Genomic DNA, 17,672 nt, shown 5'->3' with positions numbered 1-17,672 from the left:
ATTTCCTCTAGTATTTCAGAACTTTTGTTGCCTAAAAGATATTTTTTTATTCAATAAAATTTATCGACAACTTTTCTCAATTATGATGGATTCCAGAAACCCTTATTTGATAGGTTTGTTGCGTGCAACCTGTCTGTTTATCTTTTAGGTTTAACGTTTGTTAATCCTTGCTTCCTTTATGCGTCACTTAGGCTCACGAGTATCACGATTTATCATTTTCGTTTTTAAATTAAGACTAAAGACCCTCACATTTTTTCACAAATCAATTTAGTTGTAACGAAAAATAATATCCAAATTAGTTTGACATTTTTATACATATGACAAATTAGTCCTTGATCCATTATAACAGTGGACAAATAGTAATAATAATACTAACTTGGTCTTGTTTCTTTTTTAACTGGTGTAGAACCAAGTGGATTGAATCATGAAGCTCTCACTCTTTGAAAAAAAGGATTCTAATGCAGCAAAGAAAACATGTGGTATATGCTTTGATACAAAAACAGATTCTGATATATTCAACATAAGGTCTACCATCTTCAAAATAAGAATGTGCAAGCACCTCTTTTGTGTTGACTGCATTTGCAAGTATGTAGAAGTTCAAATTAATGATAATGCTTACAAGGATGTAATTACATGAAATGCAGGTTTATTAAGTATCCTATTTCTCTTGCTAATTCTTAATCACTGTCACATACATATGTTTAAATTCATTATAATATAATTCTAATTTCTAATTTCTAGTTGTGGATGCAAATTCTGCTACAATTGTGGGAAGAAGCGATCATATCAATTTCGACGACATATATGCATATAGCAGTTAGTTTATTATTCAACTGTTTCAGAGGTAACTCATCTTTCGAATTTTATGATGATCTGTTTTGTTGTTTCCGTTCATATATGCACTACACCAAACTCTATTTCAATTCCTTGTAGCCATCAAAATTATCTGTATCGATTTGTCATATGATTGTTATGAATGATATTGGGGCAATAAGATTTTTTGCTATTTGTATACTTATGTTCAAACGGTTCTGCCAACAGTCAACGGTCAGATCAGTATCTGATTGGATAAAATAAATAAAATCGAAATTAAAAAAATTTCAGATTTTTTTCAAAATAAAAAGATTTTTTTAGTTTATAAAAAAGATTTTTTTTTTTATTTTTAAATTATGCCACATGGAAATTAAAAAAAATCAAAAAAATAAACAAAATACCATGTTAGCATGCCACATCATCAAATTTATCCAGTCAGATGCTGACTGTTGGCTGTAGGGAGGTGAACCGAAGAATCTTTATTTTACTGGGAGGAATCTCCAAGTTTTTTTTTCTTCCATAGGGGGGTAAACCAAAAAACCACCAAATGGCAGAGGGTAAAAGTCTATTAACCCATAATAAAAATGTTGCATTTATCATTTTTGAGAAGTTGTAAAAAGTGTCTCAAAATTATCTAGGCTTAAAAATTATGAATCTACTAAAAAAATGTTATTGATTGGAATAGAATAGAAAATGTAGATTATTTATATATAAGAGTTTTTGTACTAAATCCACCGCATTAAATCTAGAAATCACATAACAAGTCTTTACATAATCCAAGCAAATCACAATACTATATTTGGATCCACATGATCCACAATTGTGAAGCAACAAAAATCTTCTAGCTGCAAGTATTTAAAAGAAATGTGAGAACAAAAACAAAGTAAAAGTAAATTGTAGGTATAAATGATTGAACCAAATCCAATAATCACAAAAAATTTGAGATATAAAGATGGAGTAGAATTTACCTTTACTAAAGATGAAGCAAGCAACAAAATCCTATTGATTTAAGTGTTGCTACTTTCTAAACAGAGGAAAGATTCAATATTGTTATATTCCATGAAAGTAAAACGAATTCTACCAGACCGTAAGCACAAAAAACAGCTTGAATCACAATAACAAAGGATTAAAACTCATACCCACCAAGTACAAGTAGCTTGATGAGATGATCTCCAGCCATAGGGCATGAAACACCAAACCAGTTGCAAAGATCTGATTCAAGCATATTCCAATATATTACAAAAATTTCTATATATCAGTTACAAACAGCAAAAAAAGCTATTAAAGTAAAATAGTTAGAACCAAAGCCTCTCAAGTGGAGATTTTCTACTTCAATCCAATTTCAACAACAAACAAAAACAATGCAAAACAAAATTAACACCTAATAGGAACAATACATTTAAATAAATAGAACACAATACTAACATCTCAAAGCAAAATAACCTAAAAACTAATGGTGTTCTACTGTCGTATACGAAGTAGGTTAGTAAAGGAAACTGCAAGTTTTGCAAGGAGTTTGTAGCTAGAGATTATGTTATTGCCCGAGTCAAACTTGTGTGTTTAAATATAAGCAAGGGTTTTCACATATTCGTAAACGAGTATGTTTAAAGAAGTTTAGTTCATGAAAGTATGATTAGTTTTGGAAAATATAATAACTCTTACAAGAAAATATATGGAAATGGTGGATACTATGAGTGGGAGTATTTATTTTATGTGCATGCAAGAAACTAAATGGATGGATGAAAAGGCGAAAGAATTAGACAGTTCATCATAATTCAAGTTTTGGTACATTGAAAAAGTTATATCGATAATAGATTTGGCATTATTGTTGATATGGAGTGGAAGATTAATATTATGGGTGTAAAAAAGATAGGAGTTGGATCATTGTCGTATAAGTTGTACCGTAACAAGACAAATGTAATGTTATTGGTGCTTATGCACCTCAAGTAGGGTTAGAAGAGCACATAAAAGTAAAGTTTTGATAGAACTTAAAAAGGCTTAATTCAAGATACACCGCTAGGAAAAAAATCTAGTAAGGGATCTAAATGGGCATTAGGGAGTGTATTTAGAGATTTTGAGAGTTTGTATGCAGGGTATGACATTAGGGAGGTAAATGCGGAAGAGTAAATCCATCCTAGATTTTTCGCCAAATGCTCCAAAGGGATCCCTCTTTCCATCAAACGTATCAAAATGAGGAGGTTTAAAATTCTCTAGAATAGGGCCTCCCAAATTTCTTTGCACAAGGGCCGAAAATCCTCCACTTCCTCATCGGAGTTACTTCAAATAACCCTCCTCTCTTTTTGGATCCCTTCTACTTGTGTTTTTAAGGCTTCGTTTTGGCAACATAATTCCTCCCTAGTGGCTCAAATATTGACAAGAGCTTCATTCTCCTATTATGGGGATTAAACTCGGACCATGATCTTCTTAGTGAGTGTTGTAATGTGGCTGAGAAACTATCTTTATCATGGTCTCATGGTAAGCGCCAAATGTTCTTGCTAAGAACATTCTGGGTCACCATGTTGACGATGTGAAGGGGTCAAAATCTGAGAATTATTTGTATTTGGGGTTAAGAGGTGATCCCCTAGGGTCTTCTAGACTATCCTTATATAGAGAGTAATTGAGCCTCATTTATTCTCGTTGAGAACTAAATCCTTGCACCCTTTCTCGAACAATCATCCAATGTTCTTCATCGATACTTATCCAATATCAATTGATTCTTTCCCCGAGTTAATCGACACGTTTTCCCTTTATATTTCTTGAGCAACCCAAATACTACTTGGTTATACTGGGTGATGGATCCTATGGTTCGGTTAAGGTCCGAATAGATATCTTAAACTGCACTTTTCACTCTTTAAGTTTTAAAATGTTGCGATTTGACCCCCTATTAAAAAAATAGTAGTTTTGGCCTCTTTCGTATCAAAATTGCTGAAAAGACGTCGCATGTCTCAAAACAGAGGCAATAATCGCAACTTTTTGAGAAGTTAAAAGGTCAAAAGGTCATATTTCCCTTATGTTAGGGGGTCAAAAGAGCATAATTCCCTAAATATAGGTTCACTTTTGTCATTTTTTTAATAAGAGGCCAAAATTGCAACATTTTGAAATTTAAGGGGCGAAAAGTGCAGTTTAGCCAATATTTATTCACTCATACTAAATTTTTGTTTACATTTGATATTCATTTTGCCTCACCTGAATTGCTTTTTTATTTTTCATGGTGCTGCTGGATGAAAAATGTTCGCTGACGTGCCTTTCATAGATATGTTGGTTCAGGGTTTGACATAAAAGTAGGTGACCTAAATGAAATAAGACAAACAAAAAATATTTCAACATAGTTACACTAACGCGACACTCTTCAAGATTAAACTCAACCCAGTGATATAATATTTAATAGTAGATAAAACTTACTTTAATTTTAAAACCAATTTATGTATTTCCATCATAGCCAATTAGAACCAAACACATGTAAACAAAATGCTACAACTTTTGTCAATCAAAATATCAACTCGGGACTAGCAAATGTAAAATAGACAAAACTTGGGGGATTAATATCGAACAATTGTGAAACTTTGGATCAAAACTATTTTTAAGCATAAAAAATTACCATTAATCCAATTTGGTTTTAAAATTTAAATTAATTATAAAATATAATTTAAAATAGAAACATTCTTCATAGAAACATTCTTCAGTGAGCATTATGTGGCATGAGTTTTGTTTATAGAACAAACTTTACTACACTCCATTTCCTCTTTAAATGTCACCTCTTCTTGTATCATATCACCACCAACTGTGAACCAGATCTTCCATCCAATACTTCCGATCACCACCACGAGATCATTTCCGTCGCAAGTCGGTCATTCACCATCGGTTCGGTCCCTTTTCCCTCACATGGTCTCTTCATGTTCTTGAACTTTTTCTTTCATGATTTTAACGTCTTATTACCTCTTTTTCTTTAGCTTTTTTATTTGTTGGTTTGAAATCTTGAGTTTAGCCTTCGTTGATTAACTATTCTTTGCATGGAGCTTCTATGATGCTTTCTATTAATTTTTTTTATTTTATTTTATTTCACTTCATATCCGAATCTAATTGAAAGCTACATTAATAATCAAAATGTTTGAAGTATCATAAATCATAAATGAATATATTTTGTCATCGATTTTAGAAAATAAACTATCACGTGGATGTTGGTATTTTTGTTTCGGTCATCCTAGATAAATAAATATTCATTTTTCACGTAGATGGATCTAAACAAAAAATCTTCATAATAAATAGTCTTTAAAGTATCTGGAAGTCGTCAATTTAATCCTTAAAATGTATGTAATTTTCGATCAAATATTTCATCTTCACATATCAGTAATTAGTTGTTGGATTAATATTTATTCATTCGTTCATATTTGAACCTAGACCTTCAACTCTGTAAATCAATAAGAAATATTTGTACTAATCGTAATAATAATACCAACGTATCTTGTTTCTCTTTTGATTGGCAGTTTTTGTGAGATCCTCCAGGAACTAATGAATCCACTCATGATGGCCGCAATCTTGGGAAGAAAAAAATCGTCGAAAAAAGTTACCTCACATACTCATGCAGCAAAGAAACAATGTGGTATATGCTTTGAACTAAAAACAGATTATGAAATATTCAGCATAAGATCCACCATCCTCAAAAGAAGAAAGTGCAAGCACTTCTTTTGTGTTGAATGCATATGCAAGTATGTAGAAGTTGAAATCAATGAAAATCCACTTAAAGTGATGTGTCCAAGTCCAAATTGTTGTGTGAAATATAATCCAAAACATTTTAATCACATTTTACCTAAAAAGGTGTTTGATAAATGGGAGTATTTAATTTCTGAGTTTTCTATTCCCTCTGAGAAGAAGACTTATTGCCCGTTTGAGAATTGTTCCGTTTTGTTGGACAAAGAAGATCTTATCGAAAAAGACGTTGACAAATGTTCTTCTAAGTGTCCTTCGTGTCACAGACGCTTTTGCGCGAAGTGCAAAGTTCCGTGGCATGGAGGAATGAGTTGTGAGAGATTCCAAGCAATCAAAAGGAGTAACCCTAATGATTTGGATACCATATTTTTGGAGTTGGCTAAGAGTGAAATGTGGCAAAGATGTCCACATTGCTCTATGTTTGTAAAGAGAGTTCATGGATGTAGTTACATTCAATGCAGGTTTGTTATGTATCCTATCTCTCTTGCTAATCCTTGATCATTGTCACATACATATTTTTAATAATTAAGTTTATGTAATTCATTATAATAATTGTAATTTCTATTTCTAGGTGTGGATGCAAATTTTGCTATGATTGTGGGAAGAAACGACCGTTTGCATATGTACATATATGCAAGGTCCCCTGTTAGGTTTCTATTCCATTGTTTCAAAGGTAACACATCTTGCATTTATAAATATATTATGCTTATTAACATATGACTAGAAATAATTTTTTTGAATTTTATGATGATCAATTTTGTTGTTTCCATTCATATATACGTAATTCTTTAGACATATGTAATGCTTGTTTCTTGTATCGACTTTTTACTTAATTGTCATGATTTTGGCAAATTTATTTTTTATTTAGTGATTTTATTTTTTAGTATAAAGATGGTGTGAACTGCTTCCAAATATTTTGTATAGATTCAAATACTATATTCATTACAACTAGGTATATATTTTTCATAGATATTTGATATTCATATTTTTGTCACCTGAATTGCTTTTTAATTTTTCATGGTGCTGCAGGATCCAAATGTTTGTTCCACCTATTTATCATCAACAATTGATTGGCTTCTGCTGATTGGCTTTTTTGGCAGTTTGAGTGAAGTTAATTAAATATTATAATTAGATTAGAAGTTTCACTTAATTAATTTGTAGGTTAATTTGAATGAATGTTCGTTCCACCTATTTGTTAGATTAATGCTTAATTAAATATTATAATTATTCATTTTTGTGGTTTATGATGAGAAGTTTCACTTAATTAGTTGCAATTGGTACTTACTTCTGTTCTGTGAGATCTATGTTTTTTATACTCTTTGATATTCATATCTCACATAAATGGTACTGATATTTATGGAGGTCATTTTTGTTTGGTTTTTGGATGAGTAAAAGGACATGATTTTTGTTGATGGATATATGACCTTAAAATTTTGCTCAAATTGGTTGAAATTTTATGTTGATCAAATGGTGAATTTATCTTTTGATTGTACATATTATAAAGTTTTTAAGGTGATCATGTAATATAAAATCACCAAAGTTTTGTAACACATTAGTTGAGGTTTGATGGATCGAAGTTTACCCTCAAGAGTTGATCTTCATTTGATTTCGTTAAGATAATGTTGCAATGGTAAAATTGTTTGTATATAGAAGCAACAAGAACAATAAGGGACTGAACATATGTTTTTTGAGTCTGAGTATGCTCCATTTACCATTAGGTCTACATAAAGTGAAATTTAGCAATGATCCATACCCACCAAATTAATAATGCACCTATTTGAAAGACAGGTAAAGATAATGTAACTAAGGAAATAAACTAGAAGAATTTATAAGCAATACTTAGAAAATGTTTAGTCAGATTCGTTTCATGCATAGCAACATTCCTAACTCAAGATGTGAGGTTGGTGTCAAAATCAATTGTTCCCTAAAGAGCATCAAAGGTTAAACCATGATGCATGACCAAAGAGCATCACATTCCTGCAACATTGAAGTATAAAATTGATGCTATGTTAGGAACCACACTTAAGTGCAACTGAACCAACTGAAAGTTCGTTATCCAATTACTTTTAACTGTCGTTTGGGTAATAACGTCATTTTTGAGGTGTGAGAGAGCAATTGCTGAAGTGTAAAAGAGCAATTTCTTTTACAAATTGAAAAGAAACTAAATTGTACCCTAATGCAAACCCACAAATTTCAGCAATGATATGACTTTTACGATGAATACATCAACTATTTTTCAAGATTTAGACTTTATTTTCTTTAAACATGCATGTCACCTTAAGATCAAAGTTTTGTTCGCAAAAAAGAAAAGAACAAAGTATTAATTATATGTTTTTTTTTTTTGAAGGAAAAGTATTTATTATATGTTGATTTCTACTAGTTGAGATAACAAATAAAACCAAAATGTTTTCCTAAATAAGAAAATAAGATGTCATCACCAATCAAAGAATCTTATGCCACTTTGTATCATACATTATGATTCGTATATTAACCTACGAATCATTGAAAAGAACGAAAGGCAATATCAAAATGTAATTAAATTATACTCTCTAACTTTGTATCATACAATTTCTAGAATGTACTCTTATGCCAGCTAGTACCATTACGGTCTCTTCCCCTTTCCACAATAACAGCACAAGAAAAAGCTGAAATTATCAAACTAAAGAAAAGCAACCATCTTACCAAATAATTACAACAAAAGTAATAGGTCAGCTTAACCACCACTGAACCTCACAAATGAGCCTCTCACCATATGGGAAAAATAATCACATGGTTAAGCATAAGTTTTTTTTTTTGTGACTAAGGTTAACTATTAGTTCAATCAAAGAAAATCATAAGCTAGGCAAAAGGTAACCTTAATCACACACAATCAAGAGATTCACCTAAAACACAAACACACAAACTATACAATATGATGTACCAATCTAATGCACAAAATTTTGTGCACATAACCAAGATATTCACCTCAAACACACACACACACACATAAACTATACCACATGGTGTGTCAATTTAATACACAATTTTGTGTGCACAATGATCCAATAACATGGATTATGTCAAAAAGGGATTCCTTAACTACAAAATACTTGACTAAATTAAGATTACAACTCATCATCACATGACCATTAGATCAAGCTCATAATCATTGTTCATCACAAATTACACACTATACACAATCACAAAGCAAGGAAGAACAGCCCTAGGATTAAAAACAACCAACTCCTCCTCATCAAGTCTTGTGTAAACACCACTCTCGCCCCGCGCCATCACCGAATCAAAACCTCCATCGGTTTTATCCACCTCATCGTCCAAATCTGACCCAACCCGACCCGCAATAACACGACAAACGAGCATTGCCCGTTTGACGTTCATGAACTTAAACTCCCGCTCGATGTCATCAGGAATTGACACGTGTGCCCTCCAGCTAGTCGACAGCGTGGAAATTCCATCTAATTTTGGGGAAAACCCTGATTTAATAATTCCACAGATATTACAAAATTGCTGAGAACAAATCGAAGAATCCCCGTTATGTCCCAACTCACATAAAAAAGTTGAGCAATGAAAACGCATGAGTTCATTCCCGTCAGCAATACAGCGTTCGTCACGGCGGCGCGTGACACCACGCGCTGCTTTAATCTTCACCGTTTCGCGATATTCTTCGAATTTCGAGAGGATTTTCTGGCTGTTATGGATCTTCATGATTCGGTGTATGTTTGGGAAGGTGTTTGTTTCTGGCCAACCCGATTTGAAGATGATTTGCACGATATTGTGACCCGGGTCGGATCCTATAAGCTCCGAAACTGCATGGTTTGCGGATTGGTGATTCTCGAGGAGGTTGGGTTTCTGAAAAATCTCGCCACACGCAGTACATGGGAAGATGTCATTACGGAGAGGGAAGAAGAGGTTGTTATTATCAGCGGAAATATCTGATTCGGATTGTTTCTTCCGTGGTGGATCTTGGAAACTCGGGTCGGGTTGAACCAATGAGATAAGTGATTGTGTGGAGGCTTTCACGGTGTTTGTAATGGTGGACTGAGGTGATGATTGGGTGGTGGGAGTGGTGGTTACAGTTTTACTTGAATTTTTGCAGAAGAGGTGTTTGATGAAATGCCAAGAAGAAGAAAGAGTTTTATGGGTTTTGAATTTAGGGTGAGAAGGTGAAGAGGGTTGTGATAAAGGTGAGATTTTTCGTTTCTTTGATGGTAATAATTGACGGTTATCTTGTTTTCCGGCGGTGGCGGCGGCGACGGTGAACATGAAGCATCCAAGGTGGACAATGAGGATCAAAACATAGTAAAATTTGTTGAAGAAAGTAGCAATAGTAGCCATAAGTTGAAGAGTCACAAAAAAAAAAGATTCAATCTTCTTAGTTTCTTATTATGTATCACGTAGTTTTTGAGTTTGTGGTTCTCTCTGGTTTCAATTTAGGTGGACTAATTTAGTTTCTACGAAAAAAAGTTTTTGGGTTTGTGAAGTGTTATGGTAGTAGTGGTGGTTAACTATGAAAGAAACCATGATGGATTATGGTTCATTTCATTGAGAAGAATGAGGAGAATGATGAAGGTGAATATGGGAGGAAAGTGAAGAAAAAGAAGGGAGAAAGAAAGGGAAAAGAAGAATGATAGATAGGTAAGGTGAAAGAGGATTTTGGGGGCATTAGAAGAAGAAGAATAAAGGTAAAGAATATAAAGAGTAGTTAGAACGCAACTTCATCATAGCGTTAAATTAGGAATTTGTGTTGATGTTATTCTTTCTTGTAGTGTGATTGATGTGTCATTTAATTTGGGAAAGCAAACTTCTTTTCCATCATGGGAAAGTAAATCTCAACCATTAGATTTAAGAGGAACATTGATTTTATCATAGTCTCTCTACATTATATTTTTTCCCCTTTATCCCTCAATTTCAACAACAACAACAATTCCACTAAGAGCAATGTTTTCTACAAACAACAACAACAACCTCAACATCAAAATCTTCATCAATCCCTTAATTCTAACTTCCATCTTCATAATCTCATAAATAAAACCAAAAAAATTATATGTTGGAAAACCCATAAATAAAAACCCAGATCAAACAGAATTCAAATTAAAATCGATTCTTAATAAACTAGCAAAATTGTAAAAGAGAAAATTTGTGTATCTATTGCCTTCCTCTTCGTTTGTGTGTATTTGAGTTTTTTTATTTTTGAATTTTTATTTTGATTTTTGGAATTTTGGGTTTAAGAGATGAACAAAGATGAATGAGAGTTTTTATTGAGGAATGAAGAAGAATAAAGGGGAAAAAATATAATGTAGAAAGACTATGATAAAATCAATGTTCCTCTTGAATCTAATGGTTGAGATTTACTTTCCCATGATGGGAAATAAGTTTGCTTTCCTAAATTAAATGGCACCTGTGATTGAATGTGTATGTAATAATGTAATGCAGCTGTATATTGTATAGTATCATAGTATAGAAAGGGGTTATTATTATTATATTATAATATTATATAAGAGGGAGGGGTCTTTGGGAGAAAGGTAATAAGGACAGGATGATGCATTAGCTTTAACCGTAAGTAACGGCATTTCATTACTCCTATGCTAATTTTGCCCTTAAATTTAGGATAGAAAGTGATTAAGTTGATATATGGTAGTTCTCGGTTAAGCAAATATGAAGCAAGAATCAGATAGAATTTACCTGTCATAGCTTAACTACAGTTCATATGTGATAAACTACCAATGATTGGATTGATGTATGTGCAAGAATTAGGTGCTGTAAAATTTGTGAATGGTAGATGCAAAATGGTACGGGCAAGTTTATTTTTGAAAGTATTTTTTTCTATTTTAATTTTTATTGACAATTACGGAAGTAGTATTTTTTTAAAAAATAAATAAATAAAACATAGCATAGAACAAATCATCATAAAATTTGTATTTTCTAGTTACAAATGTGTCAAGCTAAAATCGGTTAATAGAATTTTTTATTTTTTTTATAAGGCAAAGAGAAAGGTGAGATATCCGAGAGAATGTGAAGCATCCCAATTAGGTTGGCACCCAACAGAAGTTTTCATCCTTTGTCGCCTTTCCAATACGTAGATTTATTAAAAGAGGGGGAAAATATGTACAAGAGAGGGGACTAGGCCAAGACCCTCAACAAAAGAAAAAAAGGAAAGAATGGCTAAGGAAATCTATAGTTAGGTAATCCATTTTTGTCCCTAACAAAATCTACCAACAAAGAAAAAGGAAAAATAGTGAACCATGTAGTGTCTGTCTGAGCATGTCCCAAAGTTGCAAGCCCATCCGCACAACAGTTTCCTTCGCGAAAAATATGTGAGCAAATAACCATAAGATCATTATGAGTGCAGTTGTGCCAACGATTCCAGAGACCCACATGAATAAGAGAAGAGTTATGAAAAGCCTGAATCGCACTAGATGAGTCGCTTTCAAGCCAAAGCCTAGGCCAATTATTTGCGGCTCCAAATTCCATGGCCAAGATGAGACCGTGAATTTCAGCTTCAAAGACGGATCCTTCTCCAATTTTACTAGCAAAGCCTCCAAAGAAGGTACCTCTAAAATCACGAAAAATCCCTCCACATGAGGTAAGAGAATTCTTGACTGAGCCATTTGTATTAACCTTCACCCAAGTGATGGTAGGTGATTTCCAGACTACCAGAATGATGTCCCGGATACGCCTATGAAGAGGAGGAACAAACAAATTTTCCAAAACAACAACATCAACAAGTAAACAGATAAATTCAGTTTAATTTTGTACAAAAAAAAAAAATCAGTATATTTTCTTTTAAAAGAAATCTAAGATATACTCTCATTCAACTTTGATGACTAATTTTCTAAGTTCTTCTAAGAAGTTTACATCTTCTAACATAAATATGTTCATACGTTTTGCCTTATGATCGAACTCTAAATTAAATTATTTAGGGACTAAATATCTACAACATTAATTCAATAGAATAGATGGTTAATTTTTGTAGTTGAATTCATTTGAATTGATCATGTGATGTTGACTTGTATTATTTAGGTAGATTAATTTATCTTCTTAATTCTTAAACAAAAATCATGTAGTTGAATTAACAACAGTTTTGATCATTTGTTAAACAAATCATATACTTAAGTGAATTAATCATATCTTTATACGTGGTTGTGAGGGTAAGAAAGAGCTAATGTCCATGAAATATTTTACAACAAATCATATTTGTCACCATGTGTTTATTGGAATAACTTACGAGTGTGATTATACATCACAAGACGTACAAAACAAGGTTGTCAGGATTGCCATGTTAAGAAAACAACAAATCATACTTGCCACCATGTGTAGATCATTAGAACCTCCATTGGATTTTGATCCCTGCACACAATACAGAAACTTTTTAGCTAGAAAAAAAAAAAAAAAAAAAAAAAAAAAAACTATTTTATGACTCATTAATAATTTCTAACAGATGACAAGGACATAAGCCTCTCACGTGTAGAGTTCCACATTAAGCGCTTAATCTCCATTTGGATAACTAATTCCATTCACAAATTAAAAATTTATTAAACATTACATTTCTCAAAGAGAATCCAAAGTGCACACTTTATAATTAATTAATTTCCCTTTGAAAGATTCGAGCAGTACATGTACACATGACTTTGTCTCTTAGTTCATGAGAGTAATGTGTGCAATTACCTTAACCTTAACGTATCTACTTTAAAGTTGTTTTTGTTTTTGGGATTAATAATGTAATAAATCAATCAAGCTTTGTTATAAATCGTGTCTACATGGTTACATGTATTTATACTAATTTGCACTCACTCGCATGCATGTTTAGATTTTTTTGTACTATATACAGTGTTTTTAGAACACAGACAAATGTTCTGTCCATCAAGGACGTTGAGCACGTGTAATGTTATAGTAACATTTTGTATTTTACTAGTAGGAAGAAAGTGTGCATTAATGTCGGCCGATTTTTATAGAATATGGAGAAGGGGGGATTATAGTTTGTGAGCAATCCCATACATGATAATGATAGTAATTTTTTAATGTTAGATGGAACTTTCAATTTTTTATAGTTTGAGCTCTCAAAGTTTTGCCAAATTTAAATGGCACAATTGGATAATTTAGTTATGCGGTCCGGTGCACAAAAGCATTTAAAGTAAGTTTTGTCAGATGCTACATTGTATGTGAGAGTTTAGTGCACCGAATTGCCCTTGTATTGAGATAAACTTTTATGTAATGAAATTTAATTTTTAAGCACTTATGAAGCTTGATCACTCCTCAAATTAGATATCTCCTGGTGTCGAACACGCGTCGGTGTCCGACACCAACACGACATCTATAATTACACTAAATTATATTATTTTTTTAAATTATTATCTGTGTTGGTGTATCGGCATCTGTATCGTGTTTGGTGTCTCTGTTTATTTTAGCAACTATTTCTTGTGGGAGTAAAGTAAAAAAATATTTTCACCGTGTCACAGAGAGCTGTAACTATAGAGGATGGAAAGTGCAGCTAAATAGTGAAAGTGTAAAACCTTAAACCACTTTTAGAAAAAACTTCTCTTTATGAAGGCTAGCAGGACAAATTGCGGACAGAAACCACAACAAAACTTCATGATGAAAATGCCAGAGAGTGAACATGAAGACTCTAACAATTTGTTTGTTCACATGTTGTTCTGATAATTGTATCCCACAATCCTTTTTGTTTGTCTTTAATATAGACCAAATATAAAGATTTTTTTTCACCGTTAATCAATCATATTCGTTTGATCATTAAAAAAGTTTGACATAAACAACTTATACGATTTTTAATTATCAAACGATTTCTTGCATAAGGTAATGACTTGTGATTGATTGATAGTATACAAAATTTCACATAAAGGTGCATCAAAAAATTATATTTATTTATTGAGAAACCTATAAACTATTATTTATTTTTAATTTCATATACAAACTCAAAAATAAAATTCGTAGCCCAATTTTTATTTTCACATTCTTAATTGATTGATTAATCTCCAAATTAGAGATGTTAACATGAATGTGATGTAAAACTGTTAGAAGTAGTCTTTTACATGTCACTTTCCTCTGTAACTACCTCATCAACTATATCTTGTGTAGTTACCTTGTAAAAGCTTGTAATAATTGTAAAGTATATATGTTTCTTTGACGATTTTCCTTTATACACACACAATGACACAAACACACCCCATTGCTCCATTTTGTATTTCAGATCATGGTGAAAGTGGGACCCACACAGACAAGGATTTCCATGTGGGCCACATGATATCATTTAGGTATCGTAGCTTTGTATTTGGTGTGGGTCCAAATGATCTTCTATTTGCTAAGTTAATCCAGAAATGTCTCTTGTTTATTGAAAGCATGCCACCAAATATGCAATATTTGTGTCTTCCATTATTTGGGTTTGGCCATTGTATTATAGTACATTTCATAAGGCACATGTTATCATTTTCCGGTAAAATATAATGTGATTAGACTTTTAACCCGGTCTTGCTATACATATAATATAAATTTAAGATAGAAATGTTATAATGTACATATGAATATGAAGAAAACATGCATGTATAGATTTAATTGGGGGTTTTACTATTTATATGATTAGGGGTTGGGCCTTTTATGGTAGGACATGTAGTTCTAAAAGTTGCGTCAAGCAAAGTGACAAAACATTATAAAACGTATTTTGGCAATCAACATATGTTTTTATACCATTTGCTTTCAACACTTTCGATTTCCTAGCACCATAGATTGTTGACCTTCTACATAGAGTTCAAATGATCATGCATAGCAATGTCAAGTTTCCTAAATCCATGAATATTGTGCTTACGATGATTGCTTTTGCCATCCAAAAAAACTAACGACGCACCTTATTGTCTGTTTGCCTTCTATTCATATGTAAGTAATTCTTTATGCACATCATTACAAAAAATACACTACCGTGGAGTATATAAATATCCATTAATTTTTTTTATTGAATATATACAATAAAAAAATTTCAGATTATAGTCTGGTGGTACTAATTTTATCTATTGGAATGAAGTTAGAAATCCAAGCATATAAGTTCATATGAATAATGGAAAATTTCCAGCTTCTCAGTATCTTTTGGCCAAAATTAGTTGCTAATTATGATAAATAAATCAATGAAAAAAGTTTTAAAAAATTACCATTATTATTTTGCTGTCTATCCTTACGGTGGAGTGAATGCAACTAAAATTCTGTCACACCATTAGTGCATTTCTGACTTTGACCACATGGTTGACTGAAGAAGAGGACGCAAAAAAGCAGCTCCACTATATAGACAGTTTAAAAGTGTTTTGATTAATTGGTTCTTCAATTTAATGGTCCAAGTGAGCAACTAATCTTTTTTCATGTTCAATTATTTTCTCTTCTTTATGGTTTCCTAGAATAGGAGAAAGCTATAGACAGTGTGGTCACCCAAGTTATCACAAATGATGCAGGCACTTTTATATTTCTACCTAATACGTACCCTTCTTGTTTTTGCTTTTAAAGTGCAAGAAAATATAAACATAAACCCAAAAGATTTTTTTTACAAGCATGTTATAGATCTGAAGTATACATTAACGTTTAACTGTGATTAATCTTCGATAGAGAACCTATTAGATGTATAAGATGAATTCTCCTTTTTAATAAGTTATTTTTGCATTCTTTAAAAAGAATAGGGTTTTCTGCTTAAACAAGAAATTTGAAAAGTATTGTTGTTTAAGTTGTTATTTTGTCTACTTTAAAAAAAAAAAAGTTGTTATTTTGTCTAGTTAAACTGACGAAAGGCCTGACTCAAAAGCCGTCAAATATGTATCACAATTTTTTTTGGATTAATAGGTCTTTACCTATTTAATATAGATCATTTTCGATTTTCCACCCTGTAAAATTATTTTTTTGATTTACCCTTCTGTAATTTTTTTTTGTTTTGATTTACCCCTCTAATAGGCCAAACAAAAACCAATTTTTGTTTTTGTTTGGGCTATTAGGGGGTAAATCAAAACAAAAAAAAAATTACAGGGGGTAAATAAAAAAAAAATTATATGGGTGAAATTCAAAAATGACATATATTACAGAGGGATAAAGACCTATTAATCTTTTTTTTTTTTTTTTTTATGGATGTTGTGTAGTCAACTCATCATTTTTGGTGGTGCCTCTGCTTTTTTTTGGTATAGTTCAACTCATCTGACATAAGGAATAATGAGTTGGAGGTTATATGTTCAAATCCGAAAAAAGAAAAATAAAAAATCAATGTAACAACTTATTACTAATATTGATAATTTAAAAAAATAAAAAATATCGCAATTTTTGTGAGTAAATGTTGAACTGCGCAAATAAATTTTGTGTTAGGTAGGATCATATAGCCAGTAAATTCCTTCTAAAATGTTTTTTAAGGTTGTTAAATTCTAATGACTAAATTTTATATTCAAAATCGCAACTCAAACAAAAAGAGAGTGTGTAATCTTATCTTAGCAGTGTGAAGTATATCACAATTGTTTTTGATTCAGGGATTATTTTAGATGCAATTGAAATAATTTGTTGACCGACACTTAAAAGTTTAAGTTCTACATAGAATTGGGTCTATGCTAGGTAGGAAGTACTGATATTTTTGAATTAGGTATGTTTGTGTTGGTGTCTGAGATCGACATGACACCCGTTCTAAAAATACACTAAATTATCATATTTTTTTAAAATTATTATTGGTGTTATGTTGGTGTATGTGCCGTGCTCGGTATTCTTTATGGTCTCCTATATGATCAAGCAAACATAAATTTAATTCATATATGAGTATAGCTTAAAATTTAACATCCTGCTAATCTGATAAGAAATGGAACTTGATCACACCGACACAAATTAAGAAATAGCAAGTTGGCTCCAAATTAAAACAAGTTTTAGCCACACTTGCACAGCATAATATCCAGATATTTGGTTTATGTGTGTGCATATATATACACAATGAAGAATGAGTAAACATAAAACAAGTCCATGATTTCTAAAATAGGGAATAAAAAATGTCTCACCTACATTGTGTCCCCATGTTAATGACTTTATTCACATCCACTAATCAATAAAGATAAACACGGTGGCTCATGTTGTTAATCAATATGAGCATGTTATTAGGTAGCTTTAGATTGTTGCTTCAATCTTGTTAGTTATAGTACTTG

General features: G+C 31.9%; 1 protein-coding gene across 1 annotated transcript; it reads right to left on the bottom strand.

Annotated features, from left to right (window-relative positions):
- Positions 1–8,359: 8,359 nt before the first annotated feature.
- Positions 8,360–10,284, bottom strand: LOC25490836 (uncharacterized). Its single transcript, XM_013604738.3, has one exon. It carries the CDS (start codon positions 9,850–9,852, stop codon positions 8,683–8,685), a length of 1,170 nt encoding a protein of 389 aa, XP_013460192.1. The 5' UTR covers positions 9,853–10,284; the 3' UTR covers positions 8,360–8,682.
- Positions 10,285–17,672: the final 7,388 nt, after the last annotated feature.

The sequence above is a fragment of the Medicago truncatula genome, chromosome 3, assembly GCF_003473485.1.
Source record: "Medicago truncatula cultivar Jemalong A17 chromosome 3, MtrunA17r5.0-ANR, whole genome shotgun sequence".
Lineage (NCBI taxonomy): Eukaryota > Viridiplantae > Streptophyta > Magnoliopsida > Fabales > Fabaceae > Medicago > Medicago truncatula.
Note: the sequence above shows the minus strand (reverse complement) of the source record. Positions and strands in the feature narration are given on the sequence as shown.

Bases quoted from the DNA above. Each gene is read 5' to 3' on its own strand.
- LOC25490836 (XM_013604738.3), bottom strand. From the start codon at position 9,852: ATGGCTACTATTGCTACTTTCTTCAACAAATTTTACTATGTTTTGATC.